The sequence below is a fragment of the Mastigoproctus giganteus genome, chromosome 12 (genome assembly GCF_048544385.1).
Source record: "Mastigoproctus giganteus isolate SK-2022 chromosome 12, ASM4854438v1, whole genome shotgun sequence".
In the NCBI taxonomy this organism is placed as follows: Eukaryota; Metazoa; Arthropoda; class Arachnida; order Uropygi; family Thelyphonidae; genus Mastigoproctus; species Mastigoproctus giganteus.
Window position 1 is genome coordinate 173,640,494 of NC_143586.1, and position 24,463 is coordinate 173,664,956.

General features: G+C 38.3%; 1 protein-coding gene across 5 annotated transcripts in view; it reads left to right on the plus strand.

The window, feature by feature from the left end:
• The window catches only part of LOC150077602 (1-phosphatidylinositol 4,5-bisphosphate phosphodiesterase delta-4-like), a 298,832-nt gene that overhangs the window by 214,479 nt on the left and 59,890 nt on the right, over positions 1-24,463 (plus strand). For all 5 annotated transcript variants that reach the window (XM_090386233.1, XM_090386234.1, XM_090386232.1 and 2 more), the window contains 2 exons: positions 15,270-15,387; positions 20,245-20,330. In XM_090386233.1, coding sequence (XP_090242359.1) covers positions 15,270-15,387; positions 20,245-20,330 — 204 coding nt within the window. The remainder of the gene's footprint in view (positions 1-15,269; positions 15,388-20,244; positions 20,331-24,463) is intronic.

The following is a 24,463-nucleotide window of genomic DNA, read 5'->3' on the forward strand; positions in this document are numbered from 1 at the left end:
GCCATACCAAGAAGCAAAAAGACATTTTTCAATTTCAAATAAATTGCCATCTTATTCTTCAGTTGTAAAAAAGCAATGATCCATAACAGTACAAACAGATTGTTCAGTTCCACCAAGCATCTCAATTTCTGATTGGGCAAGGTCAGTCCTCTCTACACTAAAAGAACAGCCTACCCAACAGCAATCAACTCTTTCCATAAATACACCATTGACAATACCGCCAGATAAAAATTCTGTACAACAGCCAGTTAATCAAACAAGCTCTGAAAGAAATAATCAAAAATCCAGTACTGATACCATGGACATAGATAGAAATTCACACCGAGATGAACTACCCCTTGAACTTCAAGCAGAAGAGGAGGACATGGACATCACTAGACCAGATTTCCCAAAAAGGGAAAAAAAGACTAGACAGGCACAAACAAACCACATCCCGTAAGCAAGCACACACCCGATAATCCTCAATAATGCATAGAATCATTTAATGGAATTGTCGCGGACTCAGAGCTAACTTAGACGATGTTTATGACATAATTACTGAATATAAGCCTGCTGTTCTTTGTCTACAGGAAACAAACCTGACCCCTAAAATATCTGAGCATAAAACATCATATAATGCTTAGAAAGGATAGGAACGACTCTAATGCAGCACATGGAGGTGTAGCATTGCTAGTAAACTCCAGAACTCCTTTCAGACCTGTCGCCCTGCAAACAACTTTAGAAGCAATCGTTGCTAGAGTTATGGTTGAGACAGTGGTAACAGTTGTTTCCCTATACCCTTCGCCAAACTATTCATACACTTTTTAGCAGATCTGAATGATTTAGTTACCCAGCTGCCACCACCTTTCTGTATCTTAGGTGACTGGAATGGGCATCACCTCCTATGGGGTTCCTCGCACCTTGATAAGAGAGGTCAGTTAATTGAAAAATTTCTTGAAAGGCACAACTTAACTTTACTAAACAATGGGACTCACACGTACGTGCATCTTTCCTCAAGGTCAACTTCTGCAATTGATCTTTCAATATGCTCGCCAAACCTCCTTCCGCTTATTGATTGGACGGTCGCTGATAACCTGTGAAATAGTGACCACTTTCCAGTAATATGCATCCTGTCGACTAACTCTCCTCCTCAAACTGAAATAAAAACTGTTTGGAAATTCGACAAAGCTAACTGGAAGAAATATCAAGAACTGGCACATCTAGATATTCAGACTATTGAGACCCTCACCATTGACTCTGCCGTAACTTAAATAACTCAGCAAATGATTACAGCTGCAGAAACTAGTATACCCAGATCATCCATGAAAACCCGCTCCCACCCAAAAATATGGTGGAATGAAGTCTGTAGCAATGTCAAAAAAGAGAAGAATAGATACTGGAACTTATTTCGTAAATACCCAACCACAGCTAACCTCATCCAGTTCAAGAAAGTTAGAGCTAAATCTCATCATGCACAACAAATAAGTAAAAAAGAGACATGGTTCAAATATGCCTCCTCTATAAACAGAACCACAAATATCAGAACAGTTTGGACTAAAGTTCGAAGAATTAATGGAAAATATCCTCCTATAACCACTCTGATAATACTTCTAAAAGGCAAAGAAATCTGCAATCCTCTTGATATTTCTAATACATTAGGTGAAACCTTTGAAAATATCTCTGCTGTAACCGCATTTGAGCCCAGTTTCCAGGCACATAAAGTACAAGCAGAAAAATATAATCTCAATTTCAGTACTTCACAACAGCATCCATATAATGTACCCCTTACCATGGCAGAGTTACGTAGCGCACTTGCAAGATCCAAAAATAGCGCTGCTGGCCCTGAGAGTGTACTATGCCATGATATATCATTTGAATGAAGAATCCCTTTCTGCTCTTCTAAAACTGTATAATAGAATCTTTGACAAAGATGACCACCCTACCAGTTGGCATCATTTTATTGTATTAACTTTCCCAAAACCAGGAAAGGACCATTCAGATCCAGCAAATTACCGACTGATAGCTTTAACTAGTTGTATAGGAAAAGCATTAGAAAAAATAATTAATGCCAGATTAACATGGTTCCTAGAGACTGAATGCATTCTAAGTCAAAATCAATATGGATTTCGAAGAACTAGATCAACACTTGACTTTATGGTCAAAGCTGAAGGAAACATCTGAAATACATTTCTCATGAACGAACACCTGGTGATGATATGTCTTGACATCGAAAAAGCTTTTGATACAACCTGGCGGTATGGAATTCTTCACGATCTCTATGAATCTGGTCTTCGTGGTCATCTTCCAAAATTTATCCAGAACTTTTTTGAGCAATAGGTCCTTTCAGGTATGATTTCACTCTGCTCTCTTGTAAACATTTGTGCAAGAAGAGGGGGTCCTTCAGGGTTCTGTGCTTAGTGCCACGCTCTTCTCTCTCAGGATTAATTCCATTACCAAATGTATTCCCGACACAGTTGAAACTTATCTGTATGCTGACGATCTGGCAATCTCAAGCCACTCACAAAACATGCGTTTCATTGAAAGGCAGCTTCAAGGTACAATTAACAAGCTTGTTCAGTGGGCCAAAAATAATGGATACAGACTTTCAAAACAAAAAACAACAGCAATTCATTTTTGCCGTAAACAGAATTCACATCTTGACTCTCATCCAATTACTTTTCAACAGAGTATTAGCTTTCTTGGACTAATTCTGGATAAAAAACTTAGTTTCTTAGAGCATATTAAGCATATTCGTACAACCTGTCTAAAGAAGCTGAATCTCCTCAGGGCAATTTCCGCTATGTCGTGGGGTGCAGCCCGGTACATGCTGCTGCACTTATACCGGTCGCTCATAAGATCCAAACTAGACTATGAGTCTCCTGCATATGCCTCAGCTAGAGAAAGTGTATTAAAATGGCTCGACTCAGTACATCACAATGCTCTCCGAATTGCACTGGGAGCTTTTCGTACATTGCCAGTTCAGAGTCTCTATATGGAAGCACACGAACCACCTCTATTTCTTCGTCGGCATGCTCTGTTATTAAGTTATGCAGCTAAAATCAGAAGTTTCCCACATCATCCTATAAAGCAGTATTTATTCACCCCAAAATGGCATAATTTGTACCAAAATAAACCTTTGCAAAATAAACCATGTGGAATTAGATTACAAAGCATAACTATGTACTGGGAACTAAATATGAATAACATAATTCCAGATATTAGCACGGCTACGCCACCATGGAAACCCTTGGCCAATGTTGACCAACATTTCCAACAATGGGGAAAGAATTCCCTTCCAAATCTCAGTATTCAGCAGATCCATGCAACTCACTCTTTTCAGTTCTCTAGTTTTACCCAAATTTACACTGATGGTTCCAAGACAGAATAAATTTGATGAATTTGAGGTATTGCTCAAAACATCAAAAGCAGATATTGTTGGGATATCAGAGACGTGGTGTCACACAGATATAAGGGATGCAGAACTGGAATTTGGGGAGTACAACGTCTACAGAAAGGATAGACAGGATAGGAAGGGGGGGAGGGGTTATGCTATTAGTTAAGAAACACATAAAAACCAAGGAAGTGAAGCCAGTCGACATCGCTGGACAGTGCAGTGTTGAGTCAGTTTGGTGTGACATAAGCATTGGGAGATCAAAATTGAGTAGGAGTGTGCTATAGGCCTAATGACTCTGATTAGTATAATAAGAAATTGTACAGGGAAATAGAGTGGGCCAGTAAATCAGAGAGTCTTATAATGGGAGATTTTAATTTCCCGGATATTGACTGGAATTTGGGGGCTGGTCACTCGCACACTAGCAGGGCTTTTGTGGATTTATTGGATGATTGTTTTCTACATCAGCATGTTCGGGAGGCAACTAGAGGGAGTAATACTCTTGATTTGATTATCAGCAGTGATTCTTCATGCATTAAGAATCTGCAGATAAATGAACCACTAGGTGGCAGTGATCACGGTGTGCTGAAGTGGGATTTACTCAAAGAGGTAACTACCATTAGGGGTAAAGGGGAGGGTTATTGCTTCCGTAAAGGCGACTACGATGGACTGAGACAGTATTTAAATTCTATACAGTGGGACCAACTGATGATGTTACCAACAGCAAATTCAAAATGGGAAGCATTCAAAGAACTTATCTTGGAAACTACCAGGCTTTACATACCAACTAAGAAATATTGTTCAAGGTTTAGGCCAAAATGGATGTCAGATGAACTAATGAGGCATATGGCAGAGAAGAAAAATGCATGGGATACTTACAAATTAACATATGACACAGAAGCCTATGATAGATACAACTTGATATGCAACCAAGTTACAAAGGAGGTTAGGCAGGCGAAGGCAGATTACGAGAAATCCTTGGCAAGGGATGCAAAGAAAAACAGCAAAGAGTTCTTTACTTATGTAAACTCTAGAAGGAAGGGGATGAATCAGATTGGTCCACTTGATATTGATGGGTCAACTGTTGATGATCCTGCTCAGGTAGCTAACAATCTAAATGAATATTTTGCATCGACATTCACACATGAGGAGTTATTCAGCGAGGGGAATGCCAGAGGTGTATTCAACTCTAGCAGTAAGCTACAGAATCTTGAAATAACTGGGAGTAAAGTGGAGGAGAAACTGTTGAAGATAAACACAAGAAAGGCACCCGGGGTGGATGGGATCTATCCAGTTATATTAAAGGAGGCAGCAAAGGAAGTAAGCAAACCCTTAGCCATAATTATGAGAGCTTCCTTGGACTCAGGGGAGGTACCCATAGACTGGAAATGTGCAAATGTGACCCCAATTCACAAAGGAGGATCAAAGGCTGACACAAGTAATTATAGACCTGTGAGCTTAACTTCTGTTCCAGGAAAATTAATGGAGGCACTGGTTAAAGAAGCACTGTAGGATCATTTAGACAAGACTTCAGTTATAGCTCGGACACAGCATGGTTTTGTTAAGGGGAAGTCTTGCCTGACCAATTTGATTGGATACTATGATGCAGTCACAAAAGAACTGGATGCAGGGAATAGCTTTGATATTATATACTTGGATCTTAGAAAGGCTTTTGATACTGTTGCACATGGAAGACTGCTACACAAATTGGAGCAGTGTGACATTGGAGGCAAATTGCTGCTATGGATAAAGGGGTGGTTGAGGGGGAGAAGACAGAGAGTGGTAATCAATGGACACTGCTCATCATGGACTAATGTTATTAGTGGAGTCCCTCAGGGCTCAGTGTTGGGTCCATTATTGTTTTCTGTATTTATAAATGATATTGATGATGGTATATCAAGCTTAATGTCCAAGTTTGCAGACGATACAAAGGTTGGCAGGGTTGTCAAGGACACTACTGACACTATGCTGCTGCAACAGGATCTGGATGGGCTGAGAGGTGGCAAATGAAGTTTAACATTGACAAATGTAAAGTACTACACATGGGGAAACAGCAACCCCAGAGCAACGTATCAACTCTGTGGTACTACACTGACAGTGATAGAGAATGAAAGGGACTTGGGGGTGGTTGTGCAGGCAGATATGAAGTTCTCTGAGCAGTGCAGACGGGCTGCAAGAGTAGCTCATGGAGTATTGTCAATGATATACAGGAATTTTTCCAGCAGGGATAAGGAGGTGATTATTCCCTTGTATAAGGCAATGGTCAGGCCACACCTAGAGTACTGTATACAGGTCTGGAGGCCTCATTTCAAGAAGGATGTAGAGCTGCTGGAACGAGTACAGAAAGGGCAACAAGATTAGTGAATGGAACAAAGGGGTGCTCTTACGAAGAAAGGCTTAAGTTTTGCAAATTACAGTGTCTGGAGACTAGGCACTAGGCATTTCAGCGAGGTGATCTGATAGAGGTGTATAAAGCCTTGAATGGTTTGAGCATGCTCAATGCTGATGGGATTCTTCCTCTAGCTCAGAATAATCACCTGAGAGGGCATAAATTCAAATTGAGGAAAGACAGATGTAGGATAGACGTGCGGAAATTTGCCTTTAGCCAGCGGGTGGTTGGTTGGTGGAACAGACTTCCATCCCTTGTAGTGGAGGTTGATAGCCTAAATAAGTTTAAGGCTCAGCTGGACAGGTATTTTGAACGAACAGAGGGGTGAAGTGGAAGTGGGTTTTTTTTTTTTTTTTGGCTGATGCTGCATAAGCTTGCTTTCTTGCATCAAATGCCTATACTAATACTAGCTGCAGTTCTACCAAACATTACAATATCCCAGCAGCTCCCTTTGGAGTACAGTATTTACACTGCAGAACTGTATGCTATCCTGATGGCTCTAGACAATGTAAAACAGTCATTATATCCTCAAACTATTATCTACACCGATTCCTTAAGCGCTGTATCTGCTCTTCAGTGTAAATTTCCTTCCAGTCATCTGTTACTACAACAAATTCAAATCAAGTTAGTACAGCTTCTTGCAAACAGGCAAAAATTAATTTTCTGTTGGATACCTGGGCACTCTGGAATCATAGGAAACGAATAAGCAGATCTTGTTGCCAAGAACGCCAGTCACATAACATCAGACATGCAGATATCTTACACAGATTTAAAACGCATCATACATAGCACTGTTAGAAAAAAAATGGCTATCCATTTGGCAGGGAGAAAAAAACAATAAGCTCTTTCAGATTAGAAACGATCACAAGCAGTGGCTATCAAGCCTAAGAGGCAATAGAAAGGAAGTTGTACTTGCCAGAATGCAAATAGGACATACCCACCTAACTCATTTTTATTTACTCACTCAGGATGACCCTCCACTATGCTGCAACTGTCAAACTCAACTCACAGTAAACCACTTGATCATTGAATGCCCATTATATCTGAGAGAATGAAAAACAGCTTTCTCTTCACATCTATATTCCTCTAATAAACTTGCCTTACAGCAGATTCTCGGGGACAGACAAGATATTAATGATGATTTTACCTTCCTCAAAATGATAAACAAATATCATCTGATCTGAATCCTATTATTTAATATAACAATCATGTACCAAATAAGATTGAAATAGGTGCATTATGGCCTTAGTAGCCCTTGCATCAATAAATCCAACAAACAACAACCACAGTAGTTGACCCAAGCGACACCCCTCTCCTCACTGATCATCAACAGTAGAAGCTATAGATACTGGAGGATTGGAAACAAGTGTGCTGGTCAGATGAGTCTAAATACCTGGTGCAACATGCCAATGGATGCCCCTCCATGTGTGGTGCAAGCAACACTAGTCCATGTATCCATCTTGCATGGTGTCTACTATCCAGGCAGGTTACAGTGGTTAATAAATGCAACAAATTTCTCAATATGGGCATGTTTTTTTTTGGCAAGAACTAGGGTCACCTGGTGATTATTGACCAACATTTCACTGGTGAGGTCTACTAGCAGCTCTTAAAAGACCACGTGCAACCTGCCATTTTGCATTTTTTCCCGGAAAGACACAGGATATTCCAAGATGATAATGCACCATGTCATGGGGCCCACACTGTACAACTGGTTCGAGGAAACAGTGGAAGCATTGCCCATCTCGATTGGCCTCCAAATTTGTCCAACCTTAATCCAACTGACATTGTGGAAAGCTTTGCAGGCAGCTTGGATGCATATTCCTGTGGGCATCTTTAGATGTTTTAGTGGAGTTAATGCCTATGCGAATAGCAGATGTTATCTGTGTGAACAGTGGCCCAACACAGTATTAGGTAGGTGGTCAGAGATCATAATTCAATGATCACTCAGTGTATATACATATTCATGTATGATTTTATCACTGCTCCATGGATGCAAGACTAAGGCAAATTTGGATTACCATGTGGTCAGAAATTGTTTAGTCTTGGTGTAAACATTTCCGCTTAGTGACCTTCAAAGACAATTACATCTTACTAGGTCTGAGCTTTTTTAAACTGATCATGGGTATTGTTGATTGATTTTAGAAGTACTAATACTTCTGAAATAAAGCAAAACCAGTTGCCTTATTAAATATTAAAGGATCTCGCATTAGAACAAACTGTCAAACACATGCATACAGAATTCCAGCATTTTGATGGAGAGGTTGACATTGTGCAACTTTTGAATAATTAGCATTAGCCAGGGCACATGATGCAAGAAAGCAAGCTTATATAACATCAGCCAAAAAAAAATACAAAAAAACCCCCTTATTTCACCCATCCCCTCGCTCCAAATGTTTGTCCAGTTCTGCCTTGATCTATTTAAGCTATCAACTTCTAAAACGACAGATGGAAGTTTGTTCCACCAATCAACCACCCGCTGGCTAAAGGCAAAACTTCCACACATCTATTCTACAACTGTCTTTCCTCAATTTGAATTTATGCCCTCTCAGGCAATTATTCTGAGCAAGAGGAAGAATCCCATCAGCATTGAGCATGCTCAAACCATTCAAAACTTAATACACTTCAATCAGATCACCTCGCAGATGCCTTGTCTACAGACACTGTAATTTGCAAAACTTAAGCCTCTCTTCAAAAGAGCAACCCTTTGTTCTGTTCACTAATCTTGTTGCCCTTCTCTGTACTCGTTCCAACAGCTCTAATCCTTCTTAAAATGAGACCTCCAGACCTGAATACAGTACTCAAGGTGTGGCCTGACCACTCTCTTATAAAGGGGATAATCACCTCCTTATCCCTGCTTGAAAAATTCCTGTATATCACTGACAAGACACCTTGAGCTACTCTTGCAGACCATCTGCACTGCTCAGAAAACTTCATATCTGCCTGCACAGTTACCCCCAGGCCCTTTTCATTCTCTACCAATGTCAGTGTGGTACCACAGAGTTTATACGTTACTCTGGGATTGCTGCTTCCCCTTGTAGTACTTTACATTTGTCAATGTTAAACTTCATTTGTCACCTCTCAGCCCATCTGCTCAACTTTCCTAGATCATGTTGCAGCAGTGTACTGTCATTAGTGTCATTAACAACCCTGCCAACCTTCGTATTAAGCCTGATATATCAATATCATTTATAAATACAGAAAACAACAATGGACCCAACACTGAACCCTGAGGGACTCCACTAATAACATTAGTCCACGATGAGCAGTGTCCATTGATTACCACTCTCTCTTCTCCCACTCAACCATCCCTTTATCCATAGCAGCAATTTGCCTCCAATGCCACACTGCTTCAATTTGTGCAGCAGTCTTCCATGTGCAACAGTATCAAAGGCCTTTCTAAGATCCAAATATATGATATCAAAGTTATTCTTTGCATCCAGTTCCTTTGTGACTACACCATAGTATCCAATCAAATTAGTCAGACAAGACTTCCCCTTAACAAACCCATGCTGTGTCCAAGCTATAACCGAAGTCTTGTCTATATGATCCTGCAATGCTTTAACCAGTGCCTCCATTAATTTCCCTGAAACAGAAGTTAAATTAACAGGTCTGTAATTACCTGTGTCTCCCTTTGATCCTCCTTTGTGGATTGGGGTCACATTTGCACATCTCCAGTCCATGGGTACCTCCCCTGAGTCCAGGGAAGCTCTCAAAATTATGGCTAAGGGTTTGCTTACTTCCTTTGCTGCCTCCTTTAATATAACTGGATAGATTCCATCCACCCCAGGTGCCTTTCTTATGTTTATCTTCAACAATTTCTCCTCCACTTTACTCTCAGTTATTACAAGATTATCTAGCTTACTGCCAGAGTTGAATACACCTCTGGCATTCCCCTTCCTGAATAACTCCTCATATGTAAATATAGATGCAAAATATTCATTTAGTTTGTTAGTTACCTGAGCAGGATCATCAACACTTGAACCATTGATATCAAGTGGACCAATCTGATTCATCCCCTTCCTCCTAGAGTTTAAATAAGTAAAGAACTCTTTGCTGTTTTTCTTTGCATCCTTTGCCAAAGATTTCTTGTAATCTGCCTTTGCCTGCCTAACCTCCTTTGTAACTTGGTTACAGACCAGCTTATGTCTATCATAGGCTTCTGTGTTCCGTGTTAATTTATATGTATCCCATGCATTTTTCTTCTGTCACATGTCTAATTAGTTCATCTGACATCCATTTAGGCCTAAATTTTGAACAATATTTCTTTGTTGGTATGAAAAGTCTAGTAGCATTCCAAGATTAATTCTTTGAATGCTTTCTATTTTGTATTTGCTGTTGGTAACATGATCAGTTGGTTCCACCATATAGAATTTAAATACTGTCTGAGACCACCGTTGTGACCTTTATGAAAGCAAAAACCCTTCCCTTTACCCTTGATGGTAGTTACCTCTTTGAGTAAATCCCACTTCAGCACACTGATCACTACCACCTAGTGGTTCCTTTATCTGCAGATTCTTGATGCACGAAGAATTACTACTGATAATCAGATCAAGAGTATTGCTCCCTCTAGTTGCCTCCCGAACATGGTGCTGTAGAAAACAATCGTCCAATAAATCCACGACGCCTCCGTAGCCAGGTGGCAGGAGCAGCAGTGCATAGCACACGCTTCTTAATTAGACCGGGGTTTGAGCCTGTGTGCATCAAATATGGACGATGCGGAAAGGTCAGGGAATGACCACCGCATATCCCCAGAGCAATATATGACCTTAGTTGCTAATGCTCCTAAAAACCAAATAACAAACAATAAATCCACAAAAGCCTTGCTAGTGTGTAAGCGACCAACCCAAAAATTCCAGTCAATCTCTGGGAAATTAAAATCCCCCATTATAAGACTCTAATTTACTGGCCTGCTCTACTTCTGTGCACAATTGCTCATACTCATCACATTCATTTGGCCTATAACACACCTACTCTCATATTACCTTTCCTAGTGGTTATGTCACACCAAACAGACTCAACATTGCATTGTCCACCAACATCAATTGTATGCACTTCCTTAGATTTTATGTTTTCTTAACTAACAGAATAACCCCTCCTCCCTTTCTGTTCTTTCTATCCTTTCTGTACATATTGTACTCCCCAAATTCCAGTTCTGCACTGCTTATGTCTGTCTGTGGGATATCAGAGACACCATGTCTCTGATATCCCAACAATATCTGCCTTTGATGTCTTGACTAGCACTTCAAGCTCATCGAATTTATTAACTATACTCCTAGCATTGATGCACATGCAAGTATACATGCACCTGTTTCTACTCTTAGTTACCCTAACACAGCCCATGTATTTACTTGTTCCACTATGACTCCTAGTAGTCCTGGAAATCCCCATCGCCTTGCTTTCCAGGCTGCTGCTCAATTGTATTTCGATAGAAGTAGTGCAAGAATCACTTTTACCTCTGCCAGCGGCTACTATTAATGTATTAGTCCATGTATCCCCCCCCAAGCTAGCAGTTTTCCGACCTACCTAACTCTGCCGCGATAGCATCAGTAAATATTCTTGCACCCTTTCTATTTAAGTATATCCCATCCCTGTAGAAGCATTCTCTCCTGTTAACAAGCACAGACCAGGCTGAGAAAAATTCTACCCCTTGAGCCTTGCACAATCTCTCCATGGGCGAATTGATCAACAAGGCTCTCATCATGTACTCCCTCCTATTGTGTCTGGGCAGAATTGCAGACACTTTCAAATTCAACCCTAACTCACGGATTTTTGTCAGCATTGACTTGTACTTGTTAAGTAATTCTGCTGGTCTCCTACTCCTAATATCATTAGTGCCAATGTGTAAACAATATTACCCTTTGTGCCCTTAAAAGATTAACCGGATGGGTTCCTCCGTACAGAATTTTGCAAGCAAAATGCATTATTTATCTGTTCTACAATCTCATCAACCTTTGCCCCTGGGAGACATACCCTGGTCTTGTTCCAGGGTATGTCTGCCAGGTTTAAAGTTGTCTGCTAATAAATTAAAATTTATTTAATCTATAAAATTATTCCTGGTGACAAGCTTTATCATTTATTTTCATCCTTTATATCACTACTTCAATTATTTTATTTTATTCTTTTTTGGCAAAAGAATTTAAAAAAAAAAAAAAAAAAAGGGGACGCTCAAATCTCAGCTTGATTTGGTCATGTATACTAAGAAACAGAAGCAATACACAACTTGTTAACTTATACCACACTAAGCTGTTTATTGCTCATTTGCTTCCAACTCCTCATGGAGATCTGCTGCAACCTGAAGTGATTGAATTGCATAATTAAAAATTAATCTGTTTAATTCTGGGTATCAAGAACAGCTGGATGGCTTACCACTAGATCTAGATTAATATTTAATGAGAAAAACTGAATTTTTCTGATCTGGTGCTGCTTTATTTGAAATTTAGAATTTGGAAAATGTTACAAAAGCTTTACATATTAAAAGCTACTTCACTTCCCTTGGAGAGAAAAATAATATAACAAATTGAGCCCAAACTTTAACTGAAAATTATAAAAGCCAAAAGATATCTAATGTTCCAAAAAGATATCTAAAAATCATGTTATTAGTTCTACCATTCAGTTAAAGCTTAATTAGTTTATTTTGTTATCTTTACTTTTGAAGAAGAAAACAAAATATCTTCTGATTTGCAAGACTTTGAAACATGTTTTCTAAATTTCAAATACAGTAAAATCCCATTACAACAAATACCATTTTAATGAATTTCTGTGTCCCGGGAAACTTCACTTATTATTAGTGCTTTGTGATTCCCATTTGAATGTTAGTTTTCTTGAAAAATTCAGTGCAGCTTTTTTTTTTTAAAGGTCCACCTATGCCTAAAATTTATTGGTTCACAATGAAAGAAACTTTATTGTAAATTTATAAATAGTAGCAGTGGCATTTGATGCAAGAAAGCAAGTGTATGAGCTTATGCAGCATCAGCCAAAAAAAAAAATCGCACCATTCCCTCCAAATGCCTGTCCAGTTCCTCCTTAAATTTACTCAACCTATCAACTACAACGACAGATGGAAGTTTGTTCCAGCAATTAACCACCCGCTGGCTAAAGACAAATTTCCGCACATCTAATCTACATCTGTCTTTTCTTAATTTGAATTTATGCCCCCTTAGGTTCGTAATCTGAACAAGTGGAAGGATCCCATCAGAATTCCGCGTGCTCAACCCATTCAAGGCCTTATATACCTCAATCAGATCACTGCACAAGTGCCTAGTCTCCAGCCACTGCAATTTGCAGAACTTGAGCCTCTCTTGGTAAGAGGATTCCTTCATTCCCCTCACCAATCTTGTTGCCCTTCTCTGTACACGCTGAAGTAAATCTACATCCTTCCTAAAATGAGGCCTCCAGACTTGTATGCAGTACTCAAGGCGTGGCCTGACCATTGCCTTATACAGAGGGATAATCACCTCCTTTTCCCTGCTAGCAAAATTCCTATATATCATTGACAAAACCCCATGACCTGCCCTGGCAGCCTGTCTGCATTGCTCAGAAAACTTCATATCTGGCTGCACAATTACTCCCAGGTCTTTTTCATTTTCTACCACCTTAAGTGTAGTACCACACAGTTGGTACGTTTCTCTGGGGTTACTTCTACCCATATGCAGTACTTTGCATTTGTCAAGGTTAGTCTTCAGTTTCCACTTCTTAGCCCATCTGCCCAAATTATCTAGATCCTGTTGCAGTAGCACACTGCCATTACTGTCATTAACAACCCTGCCAACCTTTGTATCATCTGCAAACTTCGACATTAAGCCTGATATACCTTCATCAATATCATTGATAAATATACAAAACAACAGTGGACCTAACACCGAACCCTGTGGGACTCCACTAATAACATTAGTCCAAGAAGAGCAGCACCCATTGATTACCACCCTCTGTCTTCTCCCACTTAACCATCCTTTTATCCATTGTAGCAACTTACCCTTAATACCATTCTGCTCCAATTTGTACAATAGTCTTCCATGCACAACAGTGTCAAAAGCTTTCCTGAAATCCAAATATATGATATCAAAATTATTTTTTGCATCCAGTTCCTTTGTAACCACATCATAATATCCTATCAAATTTGTGAGACAAGACTTTCCCTTAACAAACCCATGCTGTGTCTGAATTATTGCTGCAGTCTTGTCTAGATGATCCTGCAATGCATCTTTAACCAGTGACTCCATTATTTTACCCGGAACAGAAGTTAAACTAACTGGTCTGTAATTACCCGTGTCACCCTTTGATCCTCCTTTGTGAATTGGGAATACATTTGCACATCTCCAGTCCATGGGAACCTCTCCTGAGTCCAAGGTGCTCTCATAATTATGGCTAAGGGTTTGCTTAGTTGCTTTGCCGCCTCCTTTAATATAACTGGATAAATCCCATCCACCCCAGGTGCTTTTCTTATGTTTAACTTCAACAATTTCTCCTCCACTTTGCTTTCAGTTATTACAAAATCATTAAGTATCCTGCTACAATTTGATAACCTTCTGCCATTTTCAAACCTTAATAATTCCTCATGTGTGAATGTAGATGCAAAATACTCATTCAGTTTGTTTGCTATCTGAGCAGGATCATCAACAGTCGAACCATCGATGTCAAGTAAATGGCTTTGTGTAATCCATATTTTAAATATAGCTATAGGAGCATTTTCTTGAAAGAAGGAAAAATGGATTTCAAGAGTAGAGGCAAAACAATTCAGTATTACAACCATTACTACATTTTATGCTTACAAATCTCTCTCTCTCCTCCCCCCTTACAATTTTAGAAGAGGGAAACTAATTAAAGTTATTAAGAGCAGGATTTTGATTTCGACAGAAATCAAGAAGGTTGAGCCATAATTTAAATAGACAGCACAAGTGAATTTTCACAATTTTTAATTTATGAGGAGGCAAAGAGTCAAGTTTTTCTTCTAATAAGTTCTTGTAGATAAACAGTAGGCAGCTATCACAATAGAATGGTGCAATATAGAGGATTTAAATAAGAAGTGTTTTCAATGGTATTTGTGTTGCTGGTTAAAGTATATTGCTTTTATGGAGATAAGTTTTATTGATATTTACCAATACAGGTATCAGATATATGTAGTGAAAGGCATGGTAACTCATAGGTATAAATTTTTCAAAAAAAGACACTTCTTTAATGCTATAAAATATTCTGTCTTTTCTAATGGAAAAAATAACTTAATTTTTTTTTTTTGTAAAATAGAAATAAACACTCTTACATGGTTACATGTTTAATTTTATCTTCAGCCAATCAAAACTGGAGCTAAATTTGTTACACTTTTATTTTTATAACTATACTTCAAATAACCCTAATCTCTGGTCATGTTGCTTTTTTCATATCATTAAGGATAAGATATAATGTTTATAATCATTGATTATTCATTTATTTCTTGAAGTAACATTATAAATCTTAAATGTTTAAATCTTTGTGGATTTGAGAAACATAAATTTAACTGGTTTCATTCTTGCCTAGGCTTTCATGAACTACTTCTCTCGGTGGATGCAGATATTTTTAACAGGGAACATCGCATCATATATCAAGACATGTCTCATCCTTTATGTGATTATTTTATTGCATCATCTCACAATACGTAGGTTGCTGCTTTCTTATGTTGATTCCTTCTCTGTAATATTAATAATGGTGGCTGCACTGACTTTCATTGATTAATGTATGATTATATTTGACTTGTTAATTTTGCAGTATGTTTATTTATGCAGTATGTTTATTAGTGATAATCCCAAGGCTTCTGAGGTTTATGGTAATTAGATACATAATGATGCTGACTAATTAAAACAAGAGTATAAAAAATAATCATGAAGCCTTTAAAAATTATGAAAGAATTTTTTATATATATATATATATATATATATATATATATATTATACAGACACCTTTAGCCTGTGAAATGGGAAAATAGTGTTTTTATTATACTTGCATAAAATGCAAGCAAAATATCCACACTAAATTGTTAGAGGTGATGTTTTGGGATTATTTCACAATCCTGTTATCAGACCAGTGGGGGGGGGGACTGTGGGTTAAAAAGGAAAACAAGTTACTAAATGTGGTGGATATTTATTTTACTTTTGAGATGACATTAAAAATTCATGATCATTCTCAAGCAGGAAATACTAAATAAGTTGAATTGCAACAATACTATGCTGTGTAAGAGACAAAACTAAAATTGGTCAAGTTATAATTCGTAATATGTATTGCTAAGATTACATTATATAACATTCACTATCAGATTTTAAAGCCTAATTCAGCAAGAGTTATTTCACTCTTGGTGTTAAGTATAAAACATACATACCACTGATGTTGAGTATAAAAAAAATTCTATTATCACCCTAGTGGTACCATTCTGCAGCTGGAATATCATAATACATTCTAAAGGCAGTAGAATGCCAATATAAACTCCATCTGTAATGAAAATGTAAAGTACTGTGATTAGCTTAATAATCTTCCATCATAATTTTAAATTAAAGATCAAAATTTTATCATGGCTTAAAACAAAGTAGATTTTGTTATTGCATACTTAGAACTGCCATCCTTATTGCCTACATACAAAGAAAAAAGTGAGAGGGGTACAGTGCTTGGGAGTGGGATTCTTAGATCAACATGACTGACTGTTGGAATTAGTTGTAAGACTGTTGGACTGTGGAAAGTAATAGAGAAAGACCAGACAGTTGTACAGAAAAGTGCTAAACCTACTTGATGTTAAATCGGAAAATTTTGCTGGGAAACAAGCTGTATTATAACACGTGGATGAGGATGAATCAGATTGATCTGCTTGATATCAGTGGTTTGACTGTTTGACTATTTCAGTTAAATTTAATTAACCTATCAACTTCCACAATGACAGATGGAAGTTTGTTCCAGCAATTAACCACCCGCTGGCTAAAGGCAAATTTCCACACATCTTTTCTTAATTTGAATTTATGCTCCCTTAGGTTCATAATCTGAACAAGTGGAAGGATCCCATCACAATTCAGTGTGCTCAACCCATTCAAGGCCTTATACACCTCAGTCAGATCATCTTGCAGGTGCCTAGTCTCCAGCCACTGCAATTTGCAGAACTTAAGCCTCTCTTGGTAAGAGGATCCCTTCACCAATCTTGTTGCCCTTCTCTGTACACGCTTAAGCAAATCTACATCCTTCCTAAAATGAGGTCTCCAGACGAATTGATCGACAAAGCTCTCATCATATACTCCCTCCTATCGTGTCTGGCAGAATTGCAGACACTTTCAAATTCAACCCTAATTCATGGCTTTTTTTTCAACAGTGACCTGTACTTGTTAAGTAATTCTGCCGGTCTCCTACTCTTAATATCATTAGTGCCAACGTGTACAACTATATCACCTTTTGTGCCCTTAAAAGATGATATCCGCTCTACAACGTCATAAACCTTTGCCCCTGGCAGACATATGCAGTACTTTGCAAGGTTAAACTTCAGTTGCCAATTCTTAGCCCATCTGCCCAAATTATCTAGATCCTGTTGCAGTAGTACACTGCCATTACTGTCATTAACAACCCTGCCAACCTTTGTATCATCTGCAAACTTTGACACTAAGCCTGATATACCTTGATCAATATCATTGATAAATATACAAAACAACAAGGACCCAACACCGAACCCTGTGGGACTCCACTAATAACATTAGTCCACGAAGAGCAGCACCCATTGATTACCACCCTCTGTCTTCTCTCACTCAACCATCCTTTTATCCATTGTAGCAACTTACCCTTAATACCATTCTGCTCCAATTTGTACAATAGTCTTCCATGCGCAACAGTGTCAAAAGCTTTCCTGAAATCCAAATATGATAACAAAATTTATTTTTTTGCGTCCAGTTCCTTTGTAACAACATCATAATATCCTATCAGGTGACACAGAAGCCAGATATAAGCTTGTCTGTAATCAAGTTACAAAGGAGGTTAGGCAGAAGAAGGAAGATTACGAGAAATCTTTGGTAAAGGATGCAAAGAAAAACAGCAAAGAGTTTTTTTACATAAGTAAAGAACTTTAGAAGGAAAGGGATGAATCAGATTGGACCACTTAACATAGATGGGTTGACTATTGATGATCATGCTCAGGTAGCTGATAAACTGAATGAGAATTTGCATCTACATTCACACATGAATAGTTATTCAATGAGGGGAATGCCAGAAGTTTATCAAACTCTAACAGGGAGTTAAGTGATTTTGTAATAACTGAGAGCAAAATGGAGGAGAAATTATTGAAGTTAAACATAAGAAAGGCACCTGGGGTGGAAGGGAGATATCCTTGGACTCAGGGGAGGTCCTCATGGACTGGAGATATATCACCAATTCACAAAGGGGTGACAAAAGTATCTATAGACCTGTTAGTTTAACTTGTATTCCAGGGAAAAATAGAGTCACTGGTTAAAGAAGCATTGCAGGATCATCTAGACAAAACTGCAGTAATAGTTAAGACACAGCATGGGTTTCTTAAAGGGAGGTCTTTTTTGACCAATTTGATTGGATACTATGATGTGGTCACAAAGGAACTGGATGCAAAAAATAATTTTGATATTATATACTTGGATTTCAGGAAAGCTTTTGATACTGTTGCACGTGGAAGACTGCTGTAGAAATTGGAGAGGTATTGGCGTTAAAGGTAAGTTGCTACAATGGATAAAGGGATGGTTGAGTGTGAGATGACAGTGGTAATCAGTGGACACTGCTTTTTGTGGACAAATGTTATTAGTGGAGTTCCCCAAGGTTTGGTGCTGGGCCCATTGTTGTTTTGTGTATTCATCAATGATATTGATGAAGGTTTATCAGGATTAATTTCCAAGTTTGCAGATGATACAAAGGTTGGCAGGGTTGCTAATGACAGAAGATAGTATGCTACTCCAACTGGATCTAGATAAGTTGGGGAAATGGGCTGAGAGGTGGCAACTAAACCATTGTGGGTCATTGGTTGGTGGAACAGACTTCCATCCTTTGTTGTGGAAGTTGTTAGCCTAAATAAATTTAAGGCTGAGTTGGACAGGTACTTGGAACGAATGGAGGGGTGAAATGGGAGCCGGTTTTTTTTTTTTTTTTAGCTGATGCTGCTTAAGCTTGCTTTCTTGCATCATATGCCTCTGCTAAAGTTTAACATTGACAAATGCAAAGTACTGCATGTGGGTAGCAATAACCCAAGGGAAATGTACAAACTGTGTGGTACTACACTCAGGTAAGTGAAAAAGACCTGGGAGTAACTGTGTAGTCAAATATTAATTTCGCTGAGCAATGCAGACGGGCATGGAGTCTTGTCAATGATATATATAGAATTTTTCTAGCGGGGACAGGGAGGTGATCATCCCGTTGTACAAGGAAATGGTGAGGCCATACCTAGAATACTGTGTACAAGTCTGGAGGCCTCATTTTAGGAAGGATGTAGAGTTGATATATTGAGTACAAAGAAGGGCAACAAGATTGGTGAGAGGGAGCAAATGGGTGCTCTTACCAAGGAAGGCTTAAGTTCTGCAAATTGCGGCGCCTGGAGAGCGGGCACCTGTAATGTGTTGTGATTGAGTTGTATAAGGTCTTGAATGGGTTGAGCAAGCTGAACGCTGATGGAATTCTTGCTCAGACTAAGAACCAGATTCAAATTGAGAAAAGACAGTTGTAGAAAGGATGTGCAGAAATTGGTCTTGAGCCAGCAGGTGATTGATTGGTGGAACTGACTTCCATCTTTTGTTGTGGACATTGATAGCCTAATAAACTTAAGTCTGAGCTGGACAGGCATTTGGAAGGGTGTAATGGGAGGGCTTTTTGTTTTGGCTAATGCTGCATAATCTTGCTTTCTTGCATCGTATGCCTCTTCTAATGCTAATGAATAAATTAAATAATTTGGAACTTTTTTTTTTTTCTTTCACAGGTGACCCAAACTAGAGGAGATATATATATATATATATATATATATATATACATAAAGAATCATTGTAGACTGGATATATGAAAATATTCTTATATCTGAATGGTGATTAACCTTTGGAACAAATTACCACCTAATCTTTGTAGAAAGAGCTTATATAAATTTTAAGGAGGATTGAACAGGTACCTAGATGATCAGGTGACTTTTCTTAAGGCTGATGTTGAATAAGCCCTGCTTCCTTGCATCAGTCTGCTATTATTGATACTAAATGAAAGTGGATGGTTTCCACTGTGTTGTTACTATTTTATTCTGCCTTTCATATTTAGATGAAGGGATTATAGCAGTCCTAAATATTCACTATGAAATCATTTAAAAATTCTAGACTAATTTCAGTGTTATTGTTACAACTAAATATGCAGTTGAGTATTCAGTTTGATAATGAATATTATTCAAGGTGCTTTATTGAATTACTAAATAAATAAGTAAACTTGTTTTTTGATATTGGATTTAATTGTGTTTGAAAAAGAGTCTTTTTGGTATATAATTTCAGTATATAATTTACAGCTATTTAATCGAGCACCAAATATTTGGAAATAGCAGTGTTGAAGGCTACATCAGGGCTCTACTTCAAGGTTGTCGTTGTATAGAATGTAAGTTGATTTTAGTTCATGCTAGCTTTTTTTCGTCAGAAATAGTAATGTTAAGCCTAAAATTTATCGAATTTATTAAAATTCATAATTGCTTAAGTTTGTGTAGACCTAATTGTTTTTTCTTTTGGTAATAGCTTGCAAGTGCAACTTATCACTTTGTTTTTATTTTATTTATTTAATTTTTGACAAAATAAAACTATATGACAGAGCAAGAGTCAAATATTATTGACTGTGTTGGAATAGAAAGAATCTGTTTGCATGTTACGTGCTAAGTAATGCCAATTTGTTATTTGGGTTGTGTAATAGTTAAATATTCTGTTATAAAACAAAAATAATTAGCTATTTTTATATATGATAGCTGGATTAATATAGCTGAGCAATGGCAAATCAGTGACATGTGTAATGAGCAGCATGCATAGTGAAATATATTGACATATAGCCACTGGAGTAGTGGCAGTGTGTAGAGTGATGACACAAGGATTCACTGATAAAGAAGAAATTCAAGGCCCAGCTGTCTGCTGGAAAAATTGTGCTCCGTTTTTTGGGATGTTATTGTAGGTATCCCTATCAGAGAAGTTATCCTTATGGGTGTCTCAATTCTGCTTACTCTTTTAATTAATCTTTATTGTACATAGAGGTATGCATAGTGAAATATATTGACATATAGCCACTGGAGTAGTGGCAGTGTGTAGAGTGATGACACAAGGATTCACTGATAAAGAAGAAATTCAAGGCCCAGCTGTCTGCTGGAAAAATTGTGCTCCGTTTTTTGGGATGTTATTGTAGGTATCCCTATCAGAGAAGTTATCCTTATGGGTGTCTCAATTCTGCTTACTCTTTTAATTAATCTTTATTGTACATAGAGGTACAATACAATGTGCCCATCATGGCATGCTGTCAGGGGTTGAGACTCCAAAGGAACTGAACACAAATTGCAAGAGGTCAGAGAAGAAAGGAAAATTTCTCCTTCAGCACACACACCAGCATCCTGACAAAGATGAACATTGCTGAATTTGGGTGTTCTGCTACATTCCCAGTACAGTGCTGACCTTGCACTCTCACTTTCATCTGTTTTGGTTCTTGAAGAATGGCCTTAATGGCAATGTCGGTTGATTCAACCACTGCTCACCTCATTTGCCCTGATTATTTGCTGTATGATTCCTTTTGCTTCAAAGGATGGTACTTGTGCATATGTCTGCCTTGATATTCCCTGTAAGAGACTTAGTAATTTGGAATCTCCTCTTTCTGATCTTCTCTGGCTTAAAATCTCTACTCCATTCTGTCAGATTTAGCTGTTGCCTTTGTCGACCTCCCAGTTCCACCAATCATGTAGAACTCATTGACTTTCTCCAGTCCAACCTTCCTAACAAGGTAATTTTGTTTAGTGATTTTAGTATTCATAACTCTGGCTGGCTTTAGTTTTCTAGTCACATGGATCTAGCCAGTCAAGGTGCTGAGGCTTCTGAAATTACTAATGACCTCACACAGTTTATTCATTTACCTACCAGAATATCAGATAATCCTAACCACAAAGCTAACACCCTTGATCTTTTTCTCACAAACAACCTTTCAAAGTATGTGGTTGAGGAGAGTGATTTTCTTTGGATAACAACTTTGTCTCTTTTCCAGTGGAGCCTTTTTCTCATGGCCATACCTGGCTTATGTTGTTTGGAATTTCAAGAATGCAAAATGGGATGATATGTGAGATATTTATTCTTTTCCTTGGTTGGATTACTGTTTAAATCTTTTAATGTTAATGCTTGCTCAGATTGTGTCAGCGAAATTATTAATGTAGGGATGAAACCCTTTATTTCACACTCCACCTTAACCTCTTGTCCTTTATCTAAATCTAGATTTTTCCGAATGCTAAGACTGTTCAAGATAAGAATGTTGCATATAACAATTGGTTTGCATCCAAATCTCCAGTTTCATTTTCTGCCTACACCAAAGCATGCAAAATTGCAATGCAGTTATTAATCAGTCCAAAGTAGATTTTGAACAGGTTAAGAGTAGAAAGCTTGTTTCTTGTCAAAATGGTTGGTTGGGCGTTCTGGTCTCTCTCTTGGCAAAGCACTCAGAAGAAAAAGTAGCACTCCACTTTTTTTTTTCTTACTCTCATCTTGGTAACCACCTACCATTCCCAACACAACTCTATTCAATATCTCATGTGATGTTCCATCAAAAGGATGCCAGAAGAATTTTGAACAGTCTTGATGCCAAGAAAGCTCCAGGTTTTGATGGTATTTCTCCACTTGTTCTCAAAATCTGTGTTCCTGAACTAACTCTTGTTCTGTGTTCCCTTTTTATGCTTTCTTATTCCACTAGTGTTTTTTGCTTCTGCTTGGAAATTTGCTCATATCCAGCCAGTTTCTAAAAAGGGTAACAAATATAGTCTCATCCAATTATCATCCCATTGCACTTCCATTCTTTTTAAAGGAAAAGAGAAATCTTTTAACTGCCGAGCCCTAACTATCTAGAAACCTTTTATGTGATCACTAATATGGATTCCATCACAGTCAATCTACTGGTAAACTGGCTTATGTTAACCATCTATGGACACTTTCAATGGGAAAGTTTGTTGAAACTCAAGCAGTTGCTCTTAACATTTCAAAGGTGTTGCTACCTGGGAGTCTAAAATGCTAATGAAACTGATATTTGAGTGACACTCAAGTCAAGTGTACCTAATTTTGGCAAAGTCCAGTTGGTCTGTGACAGCCATATCTTCTGCTTGCACCATGAGGTGGGACTGTTAGTAACCCTGGGTATAACCCACCCCCATGTGTAAGTCTTGAAATATGGCACCTAGTATACTGGGGGTGACCACCTAGGTATGAGCCAATGTTAGCAGGGATTGAGGTACGGCACCCCACTACACAGAGGAATGCCACCTCTCTGTGTTACTAGACAATGCTAAGTGGTAGATAAATCTCAGCAATTGGTGAAATACCACCACTTTGCTTACTGGAGGCTTGAAATGAATCGGTGTTTAGTCTCCAGAGCAAAGCTCTGGCAACCCTCCTCCCCATTTCTTCCATTATGCAGTATGATTGATGTCTTTTGAGCTATGGACTTCCTAGTAAGATCCAATCTTAAGTCTTGAGAGTAGAGTAGAACTCTAAAACTGTTTGGAGGCCAGCTGCTAAATAGTCCACTGGACTGAACCTATTTGTAACTCTACGAGGCTTTCTGATCAGTTAGTTTTATAACCTTGCTACCTGTAATCTATCATTGACTGGAAGGAGTCAGAGTAGTGTATATGCATTGTCGAGGCCATGTTATGTCAAGGAGCTGGTACATTCTTGCCATGTGTATACCATATCCAAGAATTTCATTACTTCATATAGCATGTCCCCCTCCTACTTTTTCTTACTACTCAATATGTCATGAATTGTCAAACAAATAGAACAGACTTATCTCAAAAAGATCTAAACCTCCCAAGCATTTCTTGGTTCATTTCCCAAATATATGTGGTCTTAGTTCCAGTCTCAATGATTTCCATTTCCACTTAGTCTGCCAAATCCCATGTACTTTTTCTGAGAGAATCCCAGTTATTTGATTCAATCACCTGGCTGTCTCAATTGTCCAAATTATTTGCCGTATGACTCCTTTCACTTCAAAGGTGGTACTTGTGCATATGTTCACTCTGATATTACCTGTCAGAGACTTAGTAATTTGGAATCTCCTATTTTCAATCTTATTTAGCTTCAGATTTCTCTACTACATTCTGTCATTCATCTGTTGTTTTCCAAACTCCACTAATCACTTGGAAATCTTTGACTTCCTCTCTCTTTGAAGTTTTACTTTCTCCAGTCTAACATTCCTAACAGTGGGGTAATTTTCCTTTGTGATTTTAATGTTCACAGCTCCAGCTAGCTTGTTTTCTAGTTACGTGGGCCCAGCTGGTCAAGATGCCGAGTCTTTTGCAATTACTACTGACCTCACACAGGATTGTTCATTTACCTTCCACAATACCAGACAATCCTAACCACACAAGCTAACATGCTTGATCTTTTTTCTCACAAACAAGCCTTATAAGTACAGCGTCAAGTTGAGTGGTCCTCCAAGTAGCTCAGATTACAGCTTGGTGATGATATTTCTTTTTCAGTAGAACCTATCTCTCATGGGCATTCTCA